Raw genomic sequence first — 20084 nt, forward strand, 5'->3', positions numbered from 1 at the left:
AAATAAGTAACAAGGAGATTAATGTTACTACTTATAGTGGTATTAATGTAAATAAATGTTCTGAAATCATGATATACTCTTACAGAGCTATACCAAGGGAAGAAAGAAAGAAATGCTTGACTCTTCTTTTGAGATCCAGTAGAGTTATAGAAAGCTTCCTGGATGTTTTGCAAATTTATTTTCAAATACAGTTATATCGCATGCACCTTTCTCCAGAACAATATTTTACAAATTATTTTCCTAAGAAAACACTAGTTTCATTTATATTGTTAATAAGGATTATTAAGGAAAATCCACAAGTATACATTCATCAAATAATAAGAAGAAATCTTTATATCCTATCCAATCATTTAGAGACACACAATCTACCTAGTAAAATTATACCATGAGAAGTCTTATGGAAAAAAATCTATTAAACTAAGTTTAGCTTACATTGACTTATCTCAGGAAGAGAGGAGAGAGAGATTCCATCAGCCTCAGTGAACATGGAACACAGACTGTAATTCTATCCCATGAAAATCTTGAGACAGCTTTTCAATGGCACAATGGATGTGTGATAGAAAGTTGTTGTTCCCTTCAAGGTTAAATATCATTTCTAAGACACAATATTATTCCAAAAACTCTTGTTTTAACCTCCAGAATTACACTTTGTTCAATTACAATTTGATGGGACCTATTCATGGTTGTCACTGGGTAGTGACCAGGACAGACAAGAAGAGGCAACAAGATAAACCTCACTGCCACAGTGAAAATAAACAGATGTGTCCACCAAGGTAATGCACTATCACCCATTCATCTCATTTGGAAGGTAAGTTTTCTCTGGAGAAAGGAGAATGCTAACAATCAAAGTACATCAGATCAAGACTGCATAACTCCAGAGTCTCAGCCTAATTAAAGAAAAGTTGAGGCATTAACTAATGGCTAAAAAATTATCAATAATTACAGTTAAAGTTGTTTGAAATTAGATAATCTCATTTGGAATATATTTAGGCAGAAAAAAATTTGCAGAGTTGATAACTTCATCTCTAAAATCCTTTGTTTTACATGATAAAGAATACCACCTCCATCCCCAGCTCTAAGGCTCCATAACACCTCTTTGGGACTCATTCTGCCTTAGAAGAGTTTTCCAATGTTCAATGTTTTTTGGAACAATATTGCAATCTAACCCCCCCAAAAAACACTTGTTCCAATTTTGCCCATTGCTCAAATATCTTTATGGCAGGAAATACATGAAAAGAAACAGCCTTTCAGATGAGGGAATAAAGTGAGGGGTGAGAGAGAGACAGAGAGAGAGAGACAGAGAGAGAAAAGAAATGCCCATCTTACCCTTCCTCCACTGTCCTGGGCCCAGTCCAGAAGGGTGTCCTGCCTTTAGGTGCCAGGTCTCTGGACCTGAGTCTGTTTTTGTTTCCCAACACCAACATTTCCCAAAAGCTTCCAGCTGAGATTTTGTTGAAAATGGTGTTGTTTCCATTTGTTATTATTTCATTAAGAATTAATATCATTTATGTATTTCAGGCATGGTTGCCCCAGGAATGATGCTGTCTTTTCTCTATCACATCAAGGGAGACATAACATATATTTATGTCATTCTCATTTGGCTTTGAAATCTGCCAGGTCTCAGCACCATTCTTGTAATTAACAAGTATTTTCTACTTATTACTGAATGAGAATTAAGCATTACTGTGTATTTTTAGGTGAGGGTGGGAAAGAGACTGTGCTCTGGGAATACCATGTTGCTCCTCAGACTTTCAGCCACTAGGTAACAGGCAGTGATGTTCTTAGATAAATCTGTCATTACTGTGCTGGTAGTCAGGTGGAGATTCCCTAATTATATTGTTTCTTTTATATTTACCATTTGGCAATTCACTGCAGAGTTCCCCTTTCTCTTCAGTCCGTTTGTGTGTGCATGTCTGCAGGGGCTTGTTGATTGACAAAGCAGACAACCTGTCTTGTTGTATTGGAGATGTGAGGAACACTTTGCTTTTATTGGTCTTCAAATCTTTTAACTGTGTCCCATGGCCCTGCAGGTTAAAAAGGATAAGTAAGCACCCATTCACTCTGTTTAAATGTATCAAGAGATTCAATGTTCAATTTGAAAGGACCTTTTGGATTTAAGCATACACAGACATGCAGAGATAAACTGAACCTTAGAAAGTACATATGATCAACACTGAATTAAAGTGGCTCTCAATATGCTGTGCATAAAGCAGAGTTTCCTTTAAATTATTTTTAAGGCTAACTCAATAGCACTGTGTTATTGTTCAGCTTACTACTCAATAGATTGTGTATTAATAAATTGGCCAAAATTATTTATCTACCAATTTATCATTCATGTCACAAAAGTCAAACTACCTACCACCTTAAAGAAATATCTTTGTGAGTCTTTGAGAAATAAAGGATGCAATCAGACCAGAGTGGAAAGTTGTTTTGTTTCCTTTAATTAAAAAATTCCTGATTTATATACAGTAAGTGTGTGCGGCACTTATACAACTTTCGTAAAAGTAATAAATGATAACTCAAGACTAACAAAGTTGTACATCAGTTGCATTGTGACTAGCAGCTAAGTGAACACAGTGCACGGTGGGGCTGTGCTCCCTCAGTGTGAGGTGAGCTGTGCACACTGCCACTCACTCTGCAGGGGTCAGTGACCTGTGATGGCTCAGGTCTTCCTGACAATCTTTTCTCTTTACAATTTTTGTGGACCCTTTCTGACATAAACATAAGTTTAATTTTAAACTAATTTTTAAATATAGAAGTCCACTAAAATCATAAACTGGTTGCTTTGCTTTGTCTAAAGCTAAAAATTGTTCTCATTTACAGGGTGTGGCAAAAGGGGAGGTTTACAGTTGTTCACAGGGGAAATAATACAACCATTAATCAATAGTAATGCAAGAATAAACTCTGTGTTTCACGTACAAACTACAGTAAATCTACTTTTACCCTACCCTGCATTCAAGAAAAAGAAAAAGAAATTCATACTCTGCCGGAAAGCAACTCGATAAAATATTGTCCCTCCTTGTTATATATATGCTCTGAAGTGTGTTGTGTTTTCAGTTTTGGAGATGCTTCTCAAAGCTCCTAGAGGAAGAGGAATTGTGTTTGCGTGTTTGTCTGGAATGATTGAAAGGTCACTGTGAACTGCTTTTGAATGTGTGCCATCCAAAGGCATCCCGTGAGCAGGAAAAAGAGATCACAGATATATTTGCAAACTACCCAAACCATGGCACTTTATAAAAGCATTAACTTTTGAAAAGAAACAAATTTCCTAAAGAAGAAGAAATTGGATTTTTGAAGTTTGACACAGACATGAAAAATGTTTTAGACACCATCATAGATGACAGAGAAAATACAGGGATGAATACAGATTCTGTAGCCCAAAAAGAACCTGCAAACATGTCAACAGATCATACTCATATCTGAATTAACAGACTATGCCTGCGGCTGCCTGTGCTACTCAACCTTATGCATTTAGCAAAGCTTTGCGAGAGACAAATTTTTATTTAGAAAGTCAGATGTGATTGCACAGTACCACAGATGATTTGGCACACACACAAAAAAATGGCTATAAAATATGGTGGTGTTGGTATTTTACAAAAGTGGAATACAAGGAAAACTGAATGGTAGTTAGCCAACTAACAGCAGTGGTGAACTGGTGGGGAAAGTGGAAGAAGGGTTAGGTCTGATCTTAGGGGGTATGTGGTCTGCAGAATTTGGGGAATCGTAGAAGCACTTTTCTTTACCATCTAAAAGCAAAAACATACATTCAAATTCCTTATAGTGTAAAACTCTGTATTTCAAATTAACTTACCAGTAAAGGTAGATTTTTCCCCAAGACTAGGAATGAAAATAAATATTAAATATTCCAGTAGAAGAGTTCTGTTTCTATCATCTTGTTTAAATTCTCAGTCCATGATATTTTATGAACTTAGGCAAGTTTTATTCTTTTGTTTGGTTGTTTTTAGATTTTCTGTGCCTTAATGTGATGTAACAGCAATAATAGTAATCCTCTGATTGTGTGTTTATGAGCATGAAAAGAAATATTACATGTTACCACATAACAAACACAGAAGGAACAATTATTACTAAATGAACTCTTAAAAATTGTAGCTTCCATTAATAGTTAGCAATAATCAAACCTTTATAAAAAACTCTCCCTCTCTCTCTTGTAATCACTTCTCTTCTCTTTCACATATACAAACAGCACACCTACACACAGATAACATTTAAGGAATAATTAATGTTAATTAATACAAAATAACATAAAATCCAAGATGCAACCTTCATCTGACAGTTCTAGACAAATGCATTTGTATACCAACCTGAGTATGTGTAAAAATACCCCCAGTAAGGATGCAGAGTAAAAAGAGAATGGAAAACAGCTTATATATACCAGGCAGAAGACAACTACAGATCCATAAGAGACATTTCCCTTAAATCGTTGCCTTAGGAAAAAAGAAGTAATTAAGAAGCTTCCTCTAGAAATGACCCTAGGGGAACTACATCTCTAGAGGGAAAAGTAATCGTAGAATTTCTTTTTGGTGTAGGGAGGAAGGGAACCATTGGGAGTCATTTTTTAAATAATTAATTTACTATTTTTTTTAATTTTTCCATTGTTTATTCTATTATAGTAATTACAATTGACAGATTTGAACAATTTTATTATCCGCCCCCCCCCCCAAAATTCAAGTTGTTTGGATGTGTCAATTTGCTTTGGGTTTGCATCACAATAAAATTGGTAATAGTGTTACTCAGTCTGTTTAAGGGTATCTTTTGTTCTGTACTTCAGTGTGTGTCACTTGGCTTTTCCACAGAAAGAGGAAACAAGTATTATTCCTTATAATTAAATTTGTAATTTATCAAATCAGGAAAAATATGTTTGCTTTAACTTAGTTTAAAAACAAAGAACTCTAGAAACTTAATCATAGCGACAATAATGCACTCATTAAACTTAACACAAGCCAGACAATTTAATTTAATTCTCACAAATATCTCCTAAGATATTTATACTATTCTCACTTTTGCAGGCAAAAAGTCCAAGTCATAGAGAGGTCCAGTGCCTTACTCAAGGTCACACTTTCAATAAATCAAGGAATAGATTCCTGACTCCAGAACATGATCCCAGAGTTGCACTGTTAATAACCTCATTCTATTGCATGGCAACTATTAGCAGAACAGACTAAAAATTGCAATTTCTGACCAAAAAGGACTCTCATTTTCACTATATGATTGATGTTAATGTATGTTACATCATAATCTTTATACACTTGAGTGGGAAAAAAATAAATATATCTCTACTTTTCCCCAAATTTCCTAAAAATAACTTGGTTAAATATATTTATGAAAATACACTCTGAATGCCAAAACACCAACAAGATTGTTATCATCTTCTGATAGTCCTTATAAGGTGTGGCATAAATAAGCTCTTAAGTGAATATCATAGGATAGTAAGTATTGTTGCAGGAAAAACTCAATTGTTCTTGTCCACACAGGAAAGAATTACAGATAAACAAGTCTACTAGTATGCAAGCAAAGTTTGTTAGAGATATGTTTCCATGGAGGAGACCAGGCCTTGCCAAGGTGGGAGTAAAAGGCATAAGCAAAGGGCATAGGTAAAGGCAGGGGTGGCAAAAAGCATCAGGTCCTTTATCCTGAGGACTTATATAGTTAGTGGGATGGGATGAGGGAGTTACATATGATTGGTGGGTAAAGGCAGTGCCAGCTTCCCTGGATGGGGGGTAACTACCTAAAAGTAGGTATGTATGGGGGTCTGATAGCCCAAATTCTTATCTTGCTCCAGACCACATTTATTCATCTTGTAAAACAAACATGTGACAGGAGGGAGTATTATTTCTCTTACCCCATAGTAATTCAGCTTGTGAGCCCAAAGAGCTATGTTTCTGTATTCTGTATTTAGAGGTTCAGAGAATGGGCTTCTCAGACCAGCAAGTCACTTGATGCCAGCTCTTTTATGAGTCTCGAGTTTGAATTCATTGACACTAGATAGTTTCACAATGTATGAAAATCTAGTCATGACAATTGTCCGTGAAGACCACAAGTCCTCTCCTTTGACACGGATGTATAGTACATTTATTGTAGAACAATCAATCCTTTGGCCACCACATCGTGATATTATTTTTTGTTTGTTCATTTCAGCAATAAGAGGTTGAAGTGACTATTTTAACAGGTGGTATGAACCTTGAGATGGGTGGAAATGAAAAAGAATCACACAAAACTCTACATTTCTTTTGTGAGTTGATAGGTGGTGCTATTCCATGTATCCTCATTCAAGAAGCTGTACTTAAATCTTAAATCCTGCTTGTCACCATGGAGAGAGCAAAACACCCACTGAAGGTTTCTCTCACCAACAATATTTTGCTCAACTGAGAAGAGACACATATGAATTCTAATCCACTTCACTGTTCACAAGTAACCACACACTTCCACCTAAACCCAAAAGTTAAGTATAAATGCTATCATGTGCACAAAGGGCAACAAAATTAAAACAACTAGTGAACAAAATGAATAAAGGTACAAAATGTAAACTTTTGTAATAAAAATTTTACTTTTTGGGTTTGGATTTAAAAAATCTTTAACATTTTAAAAATGCAGTATTCATGAGATTCTACATATAGTGAAGTCATATGGTACTTGTCTTACTCAGACTGGTTTATTTCACTTAACATAATACTCTTCAGGTCTATCCATGCTGTCTTAAAGGTATTTTTTACAGCCAGTAATAATCCATTGTATAAACGTACCATTGCTTTTTTCATCCATTCATTTGCTGATGGGCTCTTAGGATGCTTCAAATCTTGGCCACTATAAATAGCACTGCAGTGGGCACAGGGCTGCATATATTTTTTTGGATTGGTCTTTCAGGCTTCTTTGGTTATATTCCTAGAAGTGGAATTGCTGGGTCATAAAAAAGTTTCATTTTCAGTGTTTTGAGTTATCTCCTGTTTTGCACAGTGGCTGCATCCCTCTGCATTCCTACCAACAGTGTGTGAGGGTTTCCTTTTCTCCGCATCCTCGTCAACACTAGTTTCTTGACTTATTGACAATAGCCATTCTGACAGGTATGAGGGGATATCTCATTGTGGCTTGAATTTGCATTTCTCTGATAATTAGTGACACTGAGCATCTTTTCATATGTCTATTGTTCCTCTGTATGTGCTCTTTGAAGAAATGTCTATTTAGGCACTTTGCTCATTTCTTAATTGAGTTGTTGGTCTTTTGGTGTTGAGTTGCATAAATGTCTGATACACTTTAGATATTAAGCCCTTGTCAGATATATTGACAAATATTTCCTGCTCCCCTTTAGTGAGCTGTCTTTCATGTTGTTGATGATTTCCTTTGCTGTGCAAAACCTTTTTCGTTTTATGTGGCCCCATTTATATGTGAAATCTAATGAACAAAATAAACTAACAAAATAGTATCAGACTCACAGATACAGCAAACAGACTGACAGTTATCAAGGGGAAAGGATAAGGGGGCTGGGTGAAAAATGTGAAGGGATTAAGCCTCATGGGCACTGACAACAGTGTGGTGATTAGAGGAGATTAAAGGGACAGGGAGAGGTAGAAGAGGATAGGGGGGATAAATGGTGATGGAAGGAGACTTGACGTGGGGTGGTGATCACATACTATTGTACAATATACATGGGATATAGAATTGTATGTCTGAAACCTATATAACTTTGTTAACCAATGTCACTCAAATAGGTCAATAAAAATAACATATAAATAAAGAATTGCAGTGTTTCCTACTGGTGTACCAAATTTCTCATTTTACCATAAATTTTGTCCTTTAATTTAGAGAAAAGGTCTCAAAAATACTTTGGGGCCAAAAGAACAGTGATATCTTCTAGGGAAACATATTTTTCCTTAACAGCTCTTTGGTTAATGCTTCTTTCACATCTTTGTTTCTAAGGCTATAAATCATGGGGTTCAACATGGGAATTACTGTGGTATAAAATACAGCCACCATTTTCCCCTGTTCCACAGATTCTTTCGAAGGGGGTCTAAGATACATGAAGAAGAGTGTTGTATAGAATATAGTAACAGCTGTCAGGTGGGAGCCACAGGTAGAGAAAGCTTTGTGCCTGCCTTCTGTGGAATGAATCCTCAGGATAGCAGCAAAAATATAAAGGTAAGACACCAGGATGATGAGGAGAGAAAAGGAAAGGTTACATCCAGCAACAACAAACATTGATGTTTCTTTGTTGGTGGTGTCAGAGCAAGCCAGCTTAATCAGGGGTGGGTCGGCACAGTAGAAGTGATTGATTTCATTGGAGCCACAGAAGACAAGGCCATAGGTCCACATGGTCTCCATCAGCCCAGTCAGCGCTCCATACACATAAGGCACCGTGATGAGGGATGTGCACACACTTTTGGACATTTTAATGCCATAAAGCAGAGGGTTGCAGATGGCCATGTACCTGTCAAAGGCCATCACAGCCAGGATATAGATCTCCACATGGACCAAGGCTATAAACAGGTAACACTGCACCAGACAAGCAGGATAGGAAATGGTTTTCTTCTCTGACAAGAAAATCTCCAGCATCTTCGGAGTCACGTTGGAGGAGAAGCACAGGTCCACAAAGGACAAGTGGCTCAGGAAAAAGTACATGGGCGTGTGGAGCCGGGCATTGGCCTGGATGAGGACAATCATGCCCAGGTTCCCTGCCACTGTGGCCACGTAAATGGTCAGAAATAGCAGGAAGAGGAGAATCTGCAGTTCCCGGCGGTCAGTCAGTCCAAGGAGAATGAACTCAGTCACCAAGGTGAAGTTTCTTCTCATAGTGTCCTTCTGACACAGAAGGAAACTAGGCATTTATATAAAATTAAGGCAAAATGAAAAAAATTACATACATTAATGATCTTTGTTTTCCTTCTTCTCAGGAGTTTTTTTTTTTCACCCCATTTCTTCTGATGTCAAGCTCAGTGTCATTCAGGCATTAGAAACCAAGGGTATCAGAGCAGCTCTCGTGACCTTTGTGATATTGATCTCCATCTTATTTATTTCCCTCTCTTTCTTTCTTCTTCCTTCTAATTATGCTTCTCTCCCTTTTCTCTTTCTCCATTTTCTCCTTCTCTACCTGTGGTCCTGTCTTTTGATTGATAAAAATACTTTATATCTATACCCACCCCATATGTAATCTTCAGGAATAAAGAACTCCTGTGTTCCTGATTATCATAAAAACTGAACTATTTTTAGGCAGGCATTAGTGTGGTTATTTTAAGATTTATTTATTTTCCAAGAGAGGGGAAGGGAGAGAGAAAGAGAGGAAGAAACCCATTGGTATGCCAGAGATACATCAATCAGTTGCCTCTCACATGTCCCCAACTGGGAACCCGACCCACAACCCAGGCATGTGCCCTGCCTGGGAATCGAACCAGCAACCCTTTGGTTCCCATGCAGGCCCTCAATTTACTGAGCCACACCAGCCAGGGCAAGACAACTATTTTAAAGAGAGAAAAGGACCTGGTAACGAAGTATTTCTCCAAATGACATTTTTTAAAAATAACTTTCATCTGACCAATTCCCTCCTAGAGAATACTTAGAAATTAAGTTGGGCTATTTTGATGCTTTCTCCCCTTTCAGACTCCAAAGAATTGGGATTTCAGGTGGGGCATAGGAATTTTCTTCTCCTTCTGTTTTTGGAGGGCTGTAGGGGGACTACATGCATAATTGCATTTTGGCCATTGTCTAGCCTTTAAATCCGCCAGTTATTAGTACCCCATTAAAATTATGTTGGATAGAGTTATTGGTAGTTGAAAGTGATGAAAATTCTCTCCTTGTCTTGTCCCACTTCTGGTTTCTACTATGAAATCCGAAGGAAGAGATCCCTGGTTCAGAAAGGGGTAGACACAGAAGAGATGCTTGTCCTAGTGATCTGACATAAGTCAGTAAATTCAAGGTGGGCAAAATGTTTTTGTATCAAATTGGTGGCAGTGGACCTTAAAGACTATAGTGATCCTGCCAAGTTTGGGCTACCCAGATTCCAGACCTCCCTGCAGTGTTCTCTGTTCTCTGTAGCTGGTATTCTGGCTGCACATTGACTTAGAAAAACCACATATCCTTCTAGAACAGTTTTGTGCTTGAGATAGAATTACTGCTGTTGCTTGAAAACAAAGAAAAACTCATATTATTAATATTAACTGAAACATACAGATGTATTTTTTTATCTAGAGGTCATCTATAGTCACTAAGAAAACCCTATTCAGAGCTACTTTTTGAATTTGAATTCAGAGAATTCATGAGTTCTCTTGTTAGTCATTTATGAGATGCTGCCCTACTTTTTGGAAAAGTTCATAATTCTGAATTTCAGTTTTATTATCAATTCATTGATTCAACAAACACTTAGTCGTATACTCCAAGCTTTGATCTAGGTGCTTTATAAATGTTAACTTCTTTAACCTTCAAACCAGCACTATTGTGTCCCATCTTTCATAAATATAAATACTAACACACTTCTCAAGTTCAGCACAGAAGAGATAATCTTATGGACAGTAGAGTATACAGGTGAAAACATGGGCTATGGAGTCAGTTTCACAGTCTGGCTTCAGCACTTTTGATCCCAGTAATCCAGGAAATGATTCTGAGCTCCAGTTTCCTCTGTTGATAAATGGCTTTAATAAATTGGAAGGGCTATTGAGGATTATAGAAATAAAGTAGGTGATTTTCAGAACACTATGCCTAATATACGGTCAGCCCAAAATAAATGGTAACTATCAGTCCTGTTAAGTGGAGAGTCTTAGAGAATACCACTTAATGTATTTTGATCCCTTATCATCTATCTTCATTACTCAATCACTTTTATAAGTAACAGTACCTTAAATAGTTAATGTCTGCACTTTTCTGGTAATTGGCATTCTTCTTTCCATCCAGTCATTTAAAACCATAAATCTAATTCTGGTAATGCATATGCTTTCCAAAATAACTAAAGATTCATGATCATCAGCATATGCAGAATAAAGTAACCTACTTACCTGTGGAGAAAGAACCACCTTTACAAAGAATATAAGTGGCTCTTCTGATGAATAAGGCAGGCAGAATTTATATTATTTGTATGTTAACTCTATTTCCCTAAGCAATTGCACAAATAGATGAAGGTGAAGCAATTACTTTGTTAGATCACTGTTTTCACTGAATGAGTTCTCTGGAGAAATAACTGGCACAATGCAGGTTTAACCTGGGAGCCATCCACGGTCTACTCAGTGTTTTCTCCTTTGTGTTCAATCTCAGAATTGAGGAGTCCATGCTGTAGTAACATTGACATTTGCCGTGGACTGCATTCTGTTTGCCATGTTAATTTCGGCTGAATCCAATTTTCTGGTACAGTTTCTTCACATCATTGTCACAACTCAGTGCCACAATTTTATTACTATCTCACCTTGTGTTATAGACTGAATTGTGTCCCTCCAAAACTCATGTGGAAGTTCTGACTTGCAGTACTTCAGAATATGACTAGATTGGAAATGGAATCTTGGAATAGGAAATGAAAGTGAAATGAGGTTATGAGAGTGGACTCTAATCCAAGAAGACTGGCATCCTTTTAGGAAGAGGAGATTAGGACACAGACACATACAAAAGGAAGACCATGTAAAGACGCAGGCAGACAGCTCCCCACAAGTCTCACAGACTTTTCAGAATGCAAACAATCCTAGTGATATTTTGAACTTTTAGCTTCAAGAAATGTGAGGATAATGCTCTCCAGTTCTATCTATGCTGCTGGGAAGGGTTGGAGCTCCTTTCCTTCTGCTGTGTAGTGTTCCATTGTGTAAATGTACCACAGTTTTTTGATCCACTCATTTACTAATGGGCACTTACGTTGCTTCCAGTTCTTGGCAATTGTGAATTGAGCTGCTATGAATATTGGGGTTCAAAGGTCTAATCAACAAAACAAACAAGCAAGCAAAATATAAGCAGAAACACTGAATTAAGGAACAAACTGACCCGAGGGGGGTGGGTAACTGGGGAAGAAGAGGAAGGATCATCAAGAAGCATGTATACAGGACCCATGGATAAAGCCAAAGGAGGGGGCAGGATTCAGGGTGGAAGGTAGGGGTAGGTGGGGCAGGGGAAAGTGGTGACAGGAAAATGGACACAACTATACTTGAACAAAAATAAAATAATTAAAAAAAAAGAAATGTAAGGAAATATATTTTAATTGTTTAACTCACTTACTTTTTGGTATTTTGTTTTGGCAGCCCTATCAAACTAATATATTGTGTGTATTGCAGATAAACAGAGAATGTTGTGATGTTAGATGGAAATGTTGCTTCTTGAAGAGTACTGTTGTTTTTAGCACTTTTGAGTAAACTTTAAATTTAAGTTTAATATACACATAGAAAATGTGCACAAAATTGATTCTGGATACACTTTTCATACCCTTTCTCAGTTACTGTTCTTCAAGTTAACTCTACCCTCACTTTTTTTTTATAGCCAAACCAAGATTTTTTTTTCTGATTTTTTTAAAGTTAAACTTCATTGTACATTTTTTCCACTACCATTTACTCCCCTCTCCCCAGCAATCACCACACTGTTGTCCATGTCCATGAGTCCTTTCTCGTTTTTGCTCAGTCCCTCCACACCCTAACCCCGCCCCCCCCACTGTCATCTGTTACCCTCACTTTTAACACTGTTGATTAATTGTGTCTGGTTTTGAATTTTACACAATTGAAATCACACAGTGTGTATTTTTATGTCCACTATTTGACATAAAGTATGCTGATGGCCAAACATCACATTGGTAATTGTTTTAGTTTGTTTGGGCTGTGATAACAAAAACTAACATAGGCAAGGTGGTGTATAAACAACAAATATTTATTTCCACAGTTCTGGGAGCTGGGCGTCCGAGATCAGGTTGCCAGCATGCTCAAGGGTCCTTTTCCTGGTTCATAGATGGCCATCCCTGTGCTGTGTCCTCAGGTGGAGGAAGGGGCACAGGAATCTCTCGAGTCTCTTTCATAAGGGCACTAATCCCATTCATGAGGTCTCAGCCCTGGTGACCTAATTACCTCACAAAGGTCCTGCATCCAAATGCCATCCCACTGGAAATTAGGTTTCAGCATGAATTTTAGAAGGACACAAACATTCAGTCTGCAGCACTGATTTTCATTGGCAGTGTTGAACATAATGAGTATAGCAATTATTCTTTTACTCTCCTATCTGTGTATTGTCTGTTGTATGACTATACCAAAATTTATATAACCTTCTTACTTTTGAGCTACACTTAGGGTGCTTCCAGGTATGGGTATCACAAAGACATTCTTGTGCCTTGCTCTGTGAACACATTTATGCATTTCTGCTTGTTAGAATTCGGAGCAGAACTGCTGGTTTATGGATATGCATATGTTGAGCCTAAGCTGATACTGCCCAATAGTTTTACAAACTGCTTATATCAGTTTACACTAGCACCAGTATTATATCTGTGGTGCAGTTGTTCCACTGTCTCACTAATACTGAATACATATGAGGTTTTAATTTTTAAAAATTAAATTTTGCTATTCTTGTATGTGTTTTTAGGGACAGATACCTTATCGTTGTAATTTGTGTTTCCTTAATCACCACTGAAGTTGAACACATTGAAATATATTACTTGGTTCTTTGAATGTATTTCTGTTCAGAACCTGTTCATAATTTGCTGTGCTCTTTTATGCATTTTATTAACTGATTGAGTAATATTTTAAGATACTATAATAATTTAGAGTTAGGTTGCTTTAGGATTGTAGCTTCATCACTTACTGCCTGTATAATCAGACAGAGGTCATTTAATGACCCTTTGCTTCATGTTTTCCGAAGTAGAAAACTGAGACCATTAACATCACATGTCTCAGTTGTTTGGATGACCACTGACATAATACCTGTAATATCTCTTTTATAAAAAAGGTAAAGCTTTGAATATTGGTTGGTAAATTGTCAACACTGTATGAGTATTATCTATTAAACTTCTTTCTCATGTGTTATTGCAAAATACATTCTATGTTTAGTTTTTCACTACTGACATTTGGTATTTTAATGCCCACACTAAGCTTAATAAATTGAAGTTAGGGAGTGCTTTTACTGTCCTTCTAAAAGTAAAAACAATAAAGAAACATTAGTATAACTTCTTCCTTCTTTACAACTTGTTTTCCAGTAAATTTATTATATCTTTTGAGCCTTCAATTATGTATTATTATTGCTTTATATAGTCAGAACTTCCACATATTTAGACTTGGAAGTTTGTTTTCCTCCTACCATTAAATATATTCTAATAAGAAGTTAAGAGTATCCACCTATGTTTTTTTTTCTCATTTTTCTTGAAACGGTTATGAACAAGATCTTCATCTGAGGAAGTTCCTTGCAGTCTCAGTGGTTGATATTCCCTTTCTCTTGCAAGGATTTCTGTTTGCTGGTCAAAGCCCATGAAACTTCTTCCTATCTAGGAGTACTTTCAATTCATTTCTTGCCTTGAGATCTGATAACTCACTCATGAAACTAGCATCAATCTAAAATCCAAATTGACATGAAAACTAACCCATGGTCTTGAATTATCAAATAAGATTATTTCTAACTTCTCCAAGATAAAAGCCTAGATAGACTACATTGATTTGCTGCTGCTGTTGTTGACTGGTTCTGCAGAGATTACAGCCTTTCAACAATCCTTAATTCATGAGAGGCCTCTGTTCTAACTCCTTGCTTCATGCTCACCTCATCATTAGCTTCCCATATTCCACAAATATTCTTCTTCTTAAAGCTCTAAGTACACTAACTTACACCATATACAAAAATAAATTCAAGGTGGATAAAAGACTTGAATATAAAACGTGACACCATTAAAGTCCTAGAGGAGAACGTAGGTAGGAAAATCTCATATATTTCACACAGAAACTTTTTTACTGACTTGTCCCCTAGAGCAAGGGACATACAAGAAAGAATAAACAAATGGGACCTCATCAAAATAAAAAGCTTCTGCATGGCTAAAGAAAACAGTATCAAAATTAAAAGAGAACCAACTGTATGGGAAAACATATTTGCCAATGATACCTCAGACAAGGGTTTAATCTCCAAAATATATAAATAACTTACACAACTACACTCTAAGAAGACAAGCAACCCAATTAAAAAATGGGCAAAGGACTTGAACAGACACTTCTCCAAGAAGGTCATAGAGAAAATCCAAAGACACAAGAAACAGTGTTCAATATCACTAGCTATCAGAGAGATGCAAATTAAAACCACAATGAGATACCACTTCACACCAGTCAGAATGGCCATCATAAACAAAGCAACAAACAACAAGTGTTGGAGAGCTTGTGGAGAAAAGGGGTCCCTAGTGCACTGTTGGTGGGACTGCAGACTGGTACAACCACTATGGAAAGCAATATGGAACCTCCTCAGAAAACTAAAAATGGATCTGCCTTTTGACCCTGCGATTCCACTGCTGGGACTCTATTCTAAGAATACTAAAACACCAATCCAAAAGAACCTATGCACCCCAATGTTCATAGCAGCACAATTTACAATAGCTAGATGCTGGAAGCAACCTAGATGCCCATCAGTAAATGAGTGGATCAAAAAACTATGGTACATTTACACAATGGAATTCTATGCAGCAGAAAGAAAGAAGGAGCTCCTACCCTTTGCAACAGCGTGGATGGAGCTGGAAAACATTATGCTAAGCGAAATAAGGCAGACAGTGAAAGACAAATACCATATGATCTCACCTTTAACAGGAACCTAAACAACAAAACAAAGAAACAAGCAAAATATAACCAAAGACACTAAAATAGAGGACAGGCTGACAGTGACCATAGGGGAGAGAAGAGGGAATTTCAGGGGACAGTGGGAAGGGTTCAAGGGAACAAATTTAAAGGACACATGGACAAAAACTAGGGGGAGGGTGGTAATGGGAGGGAAGTGGGAGGGTTGGGTGGGTCGGCTGTATTGGGAGTAAAAGGGAGAAAACTGTACTTGAACAATGATTAAAATAAAATTTAAAAAAAGAAAAAAAGAAGTTATTTCCTATGAAAAGTACTGCAAAAAAAAGCTCTAAGTAACTGTAGTGGAGCTGTTGGCCTCAATACTCATAAAACACACACAAACAAAATTGGAATATGTTGTGCTAATTTGGCTATTTGTGCTAACATTTTAGCAATCATTCCTTTATATTTAAAGTACAGAAAATGATATTAGACCACTGGGTTCCCAGTGAAGTCAGTATTATCTGTTCTTAATATTTTGTGGGATGCAGTGGGGACAAGGTAAAAGACTATTCAATTTACAACATGCTATGAAAATATGGGGTGATATTATTATTTGAACTATTCACACTTTATAAGTTGATAGAGTAGTTTTAGGCACACATTCAATGTATTATCAATTAACCTGGTGTGTCCTCACACAGAACTTTAGGTAATACTAAATTTCAAAACAAACTAGTCATTAAAAAAAAAAAAACAGACAAAAAGGGCAGGGATGAACTACAACAAGGTGGATGCTTCACTGTGGACAAAGTCTCTAAAGAAGGGGCCGGCACAAGCCAAGACTAGAGCTGGGCTGACAGATAAGCACACGGAGATGAGGTTGAATTGCAGCCTAGGAGAGTGAGAGTGGAGTGCTGGTTTTCACTGGCAAGGGAGGCAAGCTTATTGAGCAAAGTTTGGCAGAAAGAATATTTTTGAACAGCTTTATTATAAGCTGTATGTTGAAGTGAATAATTCTCATTAAAAGAGCATCTAAAACTATATAATCAACTGTTATCAAAAAGAAAATACTGTTCTGATTTTAATGCATTTACTCCTTAAGAAACAGATTGTGGTTTTCATTGACACCGATTCCTCAAAGTGCAGTTTCTTATTTTGGGAGTGGACAGGCAAAGCTTACTGGGGGAATTCAAAATGCCCATCAATTAAAAAGGTGCTCAGATTCCTCTTACTCAAACTTTCTCAATGGACATTCCCTTCATCCCTTCAAGAAAAAAGATAGAAACTTGGGCAAATCATTGTTGGATGAAGCCCTAAGACAAAACTCATAGAATCTATAAAATAAAAACAACTGAAATCAGCATTATTTATTTAGGAAGCAACTTCCTTATGAACAGTTCTTTGATTAAAGCCTCCTTCACATCTTTATTCCTAAGACTGTAGATCATGGGGTTCAACATGGGGATTACCGTAGTATAAAACACAGCCACCATTTTCCCCTGCTCCACGGACTCTTCTGAGGGGGGTCTGAGATACATGAAGAAAAGAGCTGTGTAGAATATGGTGACAGCTGTCAGGTGGGAGCCACAGGTAGAGAAAGCTTTGCGCCTGCCTTCTGAAGAGGGGATCTTTAACGTGGCAGGAAGTATGTAGATATAAGAAATGAGGATGACAAGGAGAGAATAGGTGAAGTTGAAACCAGCCACAACGAACATGGACAGCTCTTTGTTGGTGGTGTCAGAGCAAGCCAGCTTAATCAGGGGTGGGTCAGCACAGTAGAAGTGATTGATTTCATTGGAGCCACAGAAGACGAGGCCATAGGTCCACATGGTCTCCATCAGCCCAGTCAGCGCTCCATACACATAAGGCACCGTGATGAGGGATGTGCACACGCTTTTGGACATTTTGATGCCATAAAGCAGAGGGTTGCAGATGGCCATGTACCTATCAAAGGCCATCACAGCCAGGATATAGATCTCCACATGGACCAAGGCTATAAACAGGTAACACTGCACCAGACAAGCAGGATAGGAAATGGTTTTCTTCTCTGACAAGAAAATCTCCAGCATCTTCGGAGTCACGTTGGAGGAGAAGCACAGGTCCACAAAGGACAAGTGGCTCAGGAAAAAGTACATGGGCGTGTGGAGCCGGGCATTGGCCTGGATGAGGACAATCATGCCCAGGTTCCCTGCCACTGTGGCCACGTAAATGGTCAGAAACAGCAGGAAGAGGAGAATCTGCAGTTCCCAGCGGTCAGTCAGTCCTAGGAGAATGAACTCAGTCACCGAGGTGAAGTTTCTTCTCATTGTTTTCTTCAATGGGAAGTGAGAACTTTGGATTAGTTCAGAATTTTTTTTATGGAAAAGAATTTCATATTTTCTTAGGGGTGTCCTTTTCTCTGCATTTCTCCTTTCTTTTCTATGATTATTTTCCCCCAGGAGACACTAGAAATAGTTTAATTAAATAGAATCTAGTCAAATGTTACCAAACCCATTCAAAGTAGCTCTAGGTCTCAGTCAACAGTTTCAATTTTTATTTTTATTTTTATTTTTGCTAATTGATCTCTTATTTCTCTGTGTTTATGTATCTTTGTGGTGCCTGTCACTACATTCTTACCTGCATCCTTTCTTCCTTTGCCTATTTTCAGCTTTTTACTTCAGCCTACATTAAACTTTTATTCTAGATTTTGCCACTCAGTGGCAATAAATACACAAATATCAATAATCTAAATAAATTTACCAGACAATGTAATAAAAAACTTAATTAGAAAGTGAAACCCTTGTATCAGAAGTCCTTTTCTTGCTACTGATTCTTTCAGGTCTTACCAGACAAAATCTCTTAGGTTTTCTGTCAGAGGGCACTAAGTGACACTTTGTAGAAAATGAAAGTCTGTACTTCCTATTTTAGACTGACTCGATGTTATTTGGGGGAAGACACTGAAAAAAAAATAGAAACCTTTAAAAAGAATGAATAATTATAAATCTGTTACCATGAATAGGAATCAATATAAAATACAGGGAAACTTTCAGAAATTCTTCTAACATTTTCCCAATAATTCAATAAACCTTGGAGAAGCTAATTGTTCAGCCCATCAGGCCTGCATTAGACCTCGGCAATGGCTTAGTTGAGCATATTCATCTATACTTGTGAAAACATTAGAGAGCACAGTGCTCACACCAGCCACTGGGAAGTGAGGGGCCTGGGCCAGAGCCACCCCCACACCCACACAAGTGTTTGCTTCTTCCATCCAGAGCTAGTGTCTTTAAGACAACACTTAAAAAAAAAGGGGGGGGAGCCGTAGTAAACAAAACAAAATAACCAAAAATGGCCTTTTTCTTTAATTACTTTCAAACTACATTTACTACAACAAAAGAGTAGTTCTAGACAAGAGAAGGTGATGAAAGAGTGGTTTTGTACAACAGGCACAGTGTTTTTCATGACTTTACACCAAAGGCTTGGCCTCCTCTTCCCCTGTTCTGCTTCCTGTGGCTGTGTTTTGGATACAGTGCTGAGCCACCCTGGATCCATGGAGGAGATGGCAGAAAAGTGAGTTAATAAGTTGAAACTCCTAAAATTGTGGCAGCACTGAAATGACATATCCCCTCACAGTTGCATGTAGATGGTAATTGAACTCTAAATTGTTTACCTAGTATTTTATTTTACTGTTGCATGAATTAAAGTTATTATTCAACTAATAACAAACCTCTAAGATCAGTACTCAAGATACTATAAGGCTGATTGCTACATAAGATATAATTATACGAAGTGATAATTGTTATTTTGAATTTAATTAATCCCTCATAGGTTATGCCCAAGGACCATGCTGTGACTTAAAAATTGTTATGATAACACCTAGGTAATCCCAACATCCACCTTTTGAGACATTTTAAAATTGTCTTAAACTTCCTATTCATTTTTTCCATGCCATTTAGAAGTCCAAAATCACAAATACACACACACACTCATTGCAATTCTATGGAATGTAGCTGGAAGATAATATTTGTTGCAAAAGAATAAAATAATTACATTGAAATATTGAGCATATGTATTTTTTAAATTCCCCTCCTGTGTCTTAATCACAGAGGACTTTTAAAAATTTTTAAAGATTTTGTTTATATGTTTTTAGATAGGGGAATGGAAAAAAAAGAAAGGGAGCAAAACATCAGTGTGAGGTTACCTCTCCCACGCCCCCTGCTGGGGACCTGACCTGCAACCCAGGCCTGTGCCCTAGCCTGGGATTCCCTTTGGTTCACATTCCAGTGAGCCACTGAGCCACTCAATCCACTGAGCCACACCAGCCAGAGCCACAGAGGACATTCTTCATGGGCTGCTTTATAGTACTTAATCCCCAGCTTTATAACATCTTTGGTTTTTCTTATTCCTCCCCCATCC

General features: G+C 37.4%; 2 protein-coding genes across 2 annotated transcripts; both read right to left on the reverse strand.

Moving 5' to 3' along the window:
• Positions 1 to 7866: 7866 nt before the first annotated feature.
• Positions 7867 to 8802, reverse strand: LOC123831461 (olfactory receptor 5M8). The gene has a single exon (XM_045858339.1). The coding sequence runs from the start codon at positions 8800 to 8802 to the stop codon at positions 7867 to 7869; it is 936 nt and encodes a 311-aa protein (XP_045714295.1).
• Positions 8803 to 17059: 8257 nt separating this feature from the next.
• On the reverse strand, positions 17060 to 18001 carry LOC123831463 (olfactory receptor 5M8-like). Its single transcript, XM_045858342.1, has one exon. The coding sequence runs from the start codon at positions 17996 to 17998 to the stop codon at positions 17060 to 17062; it is 939 nt and encodes a 312-aa protein (XP_045714298.1). The 5' UTR covers positions 17999 to 18001.
• Between the last annotated feature and the right edge of the window lie 2083 nt (positions 18002 to 20084).

This window comes from Phyllostomus hastatus, unplaced genomic scaffold (genome assembly GCF_019186645.2).
Source record: "Phyllostomus hastatus isolate PE091 unplaced genomic scaffold, TTU_PhHast_1.1 phas_scaffold_177, whole genome shotgun sequence".
Lineage (NCBI taxonomy): Eukaryota > Metazoa > Chordata > Mammalia > Chiroptera > Phyllostomidae > Phyllostomus > Phyllostomus hastatus.

What these genes read in the sequence shown, in the direction of transcription:
- LOC123831461 (XM_045858339.1), bottom strand. Translation starts at nt 8,802, where the DNA reads ATGAGAAGAAACTTCACCTTGGTGACTGAGTTCATTCTCCTTGGACTG.
- LOC123831463 (XM_045858342.1), bottom strand. Translation starts at nt 17,998, where the DNA reads ATGAGAAGAAACTTCACCTCGGTGACTGAGTTCATTCTCCTAGGACTG.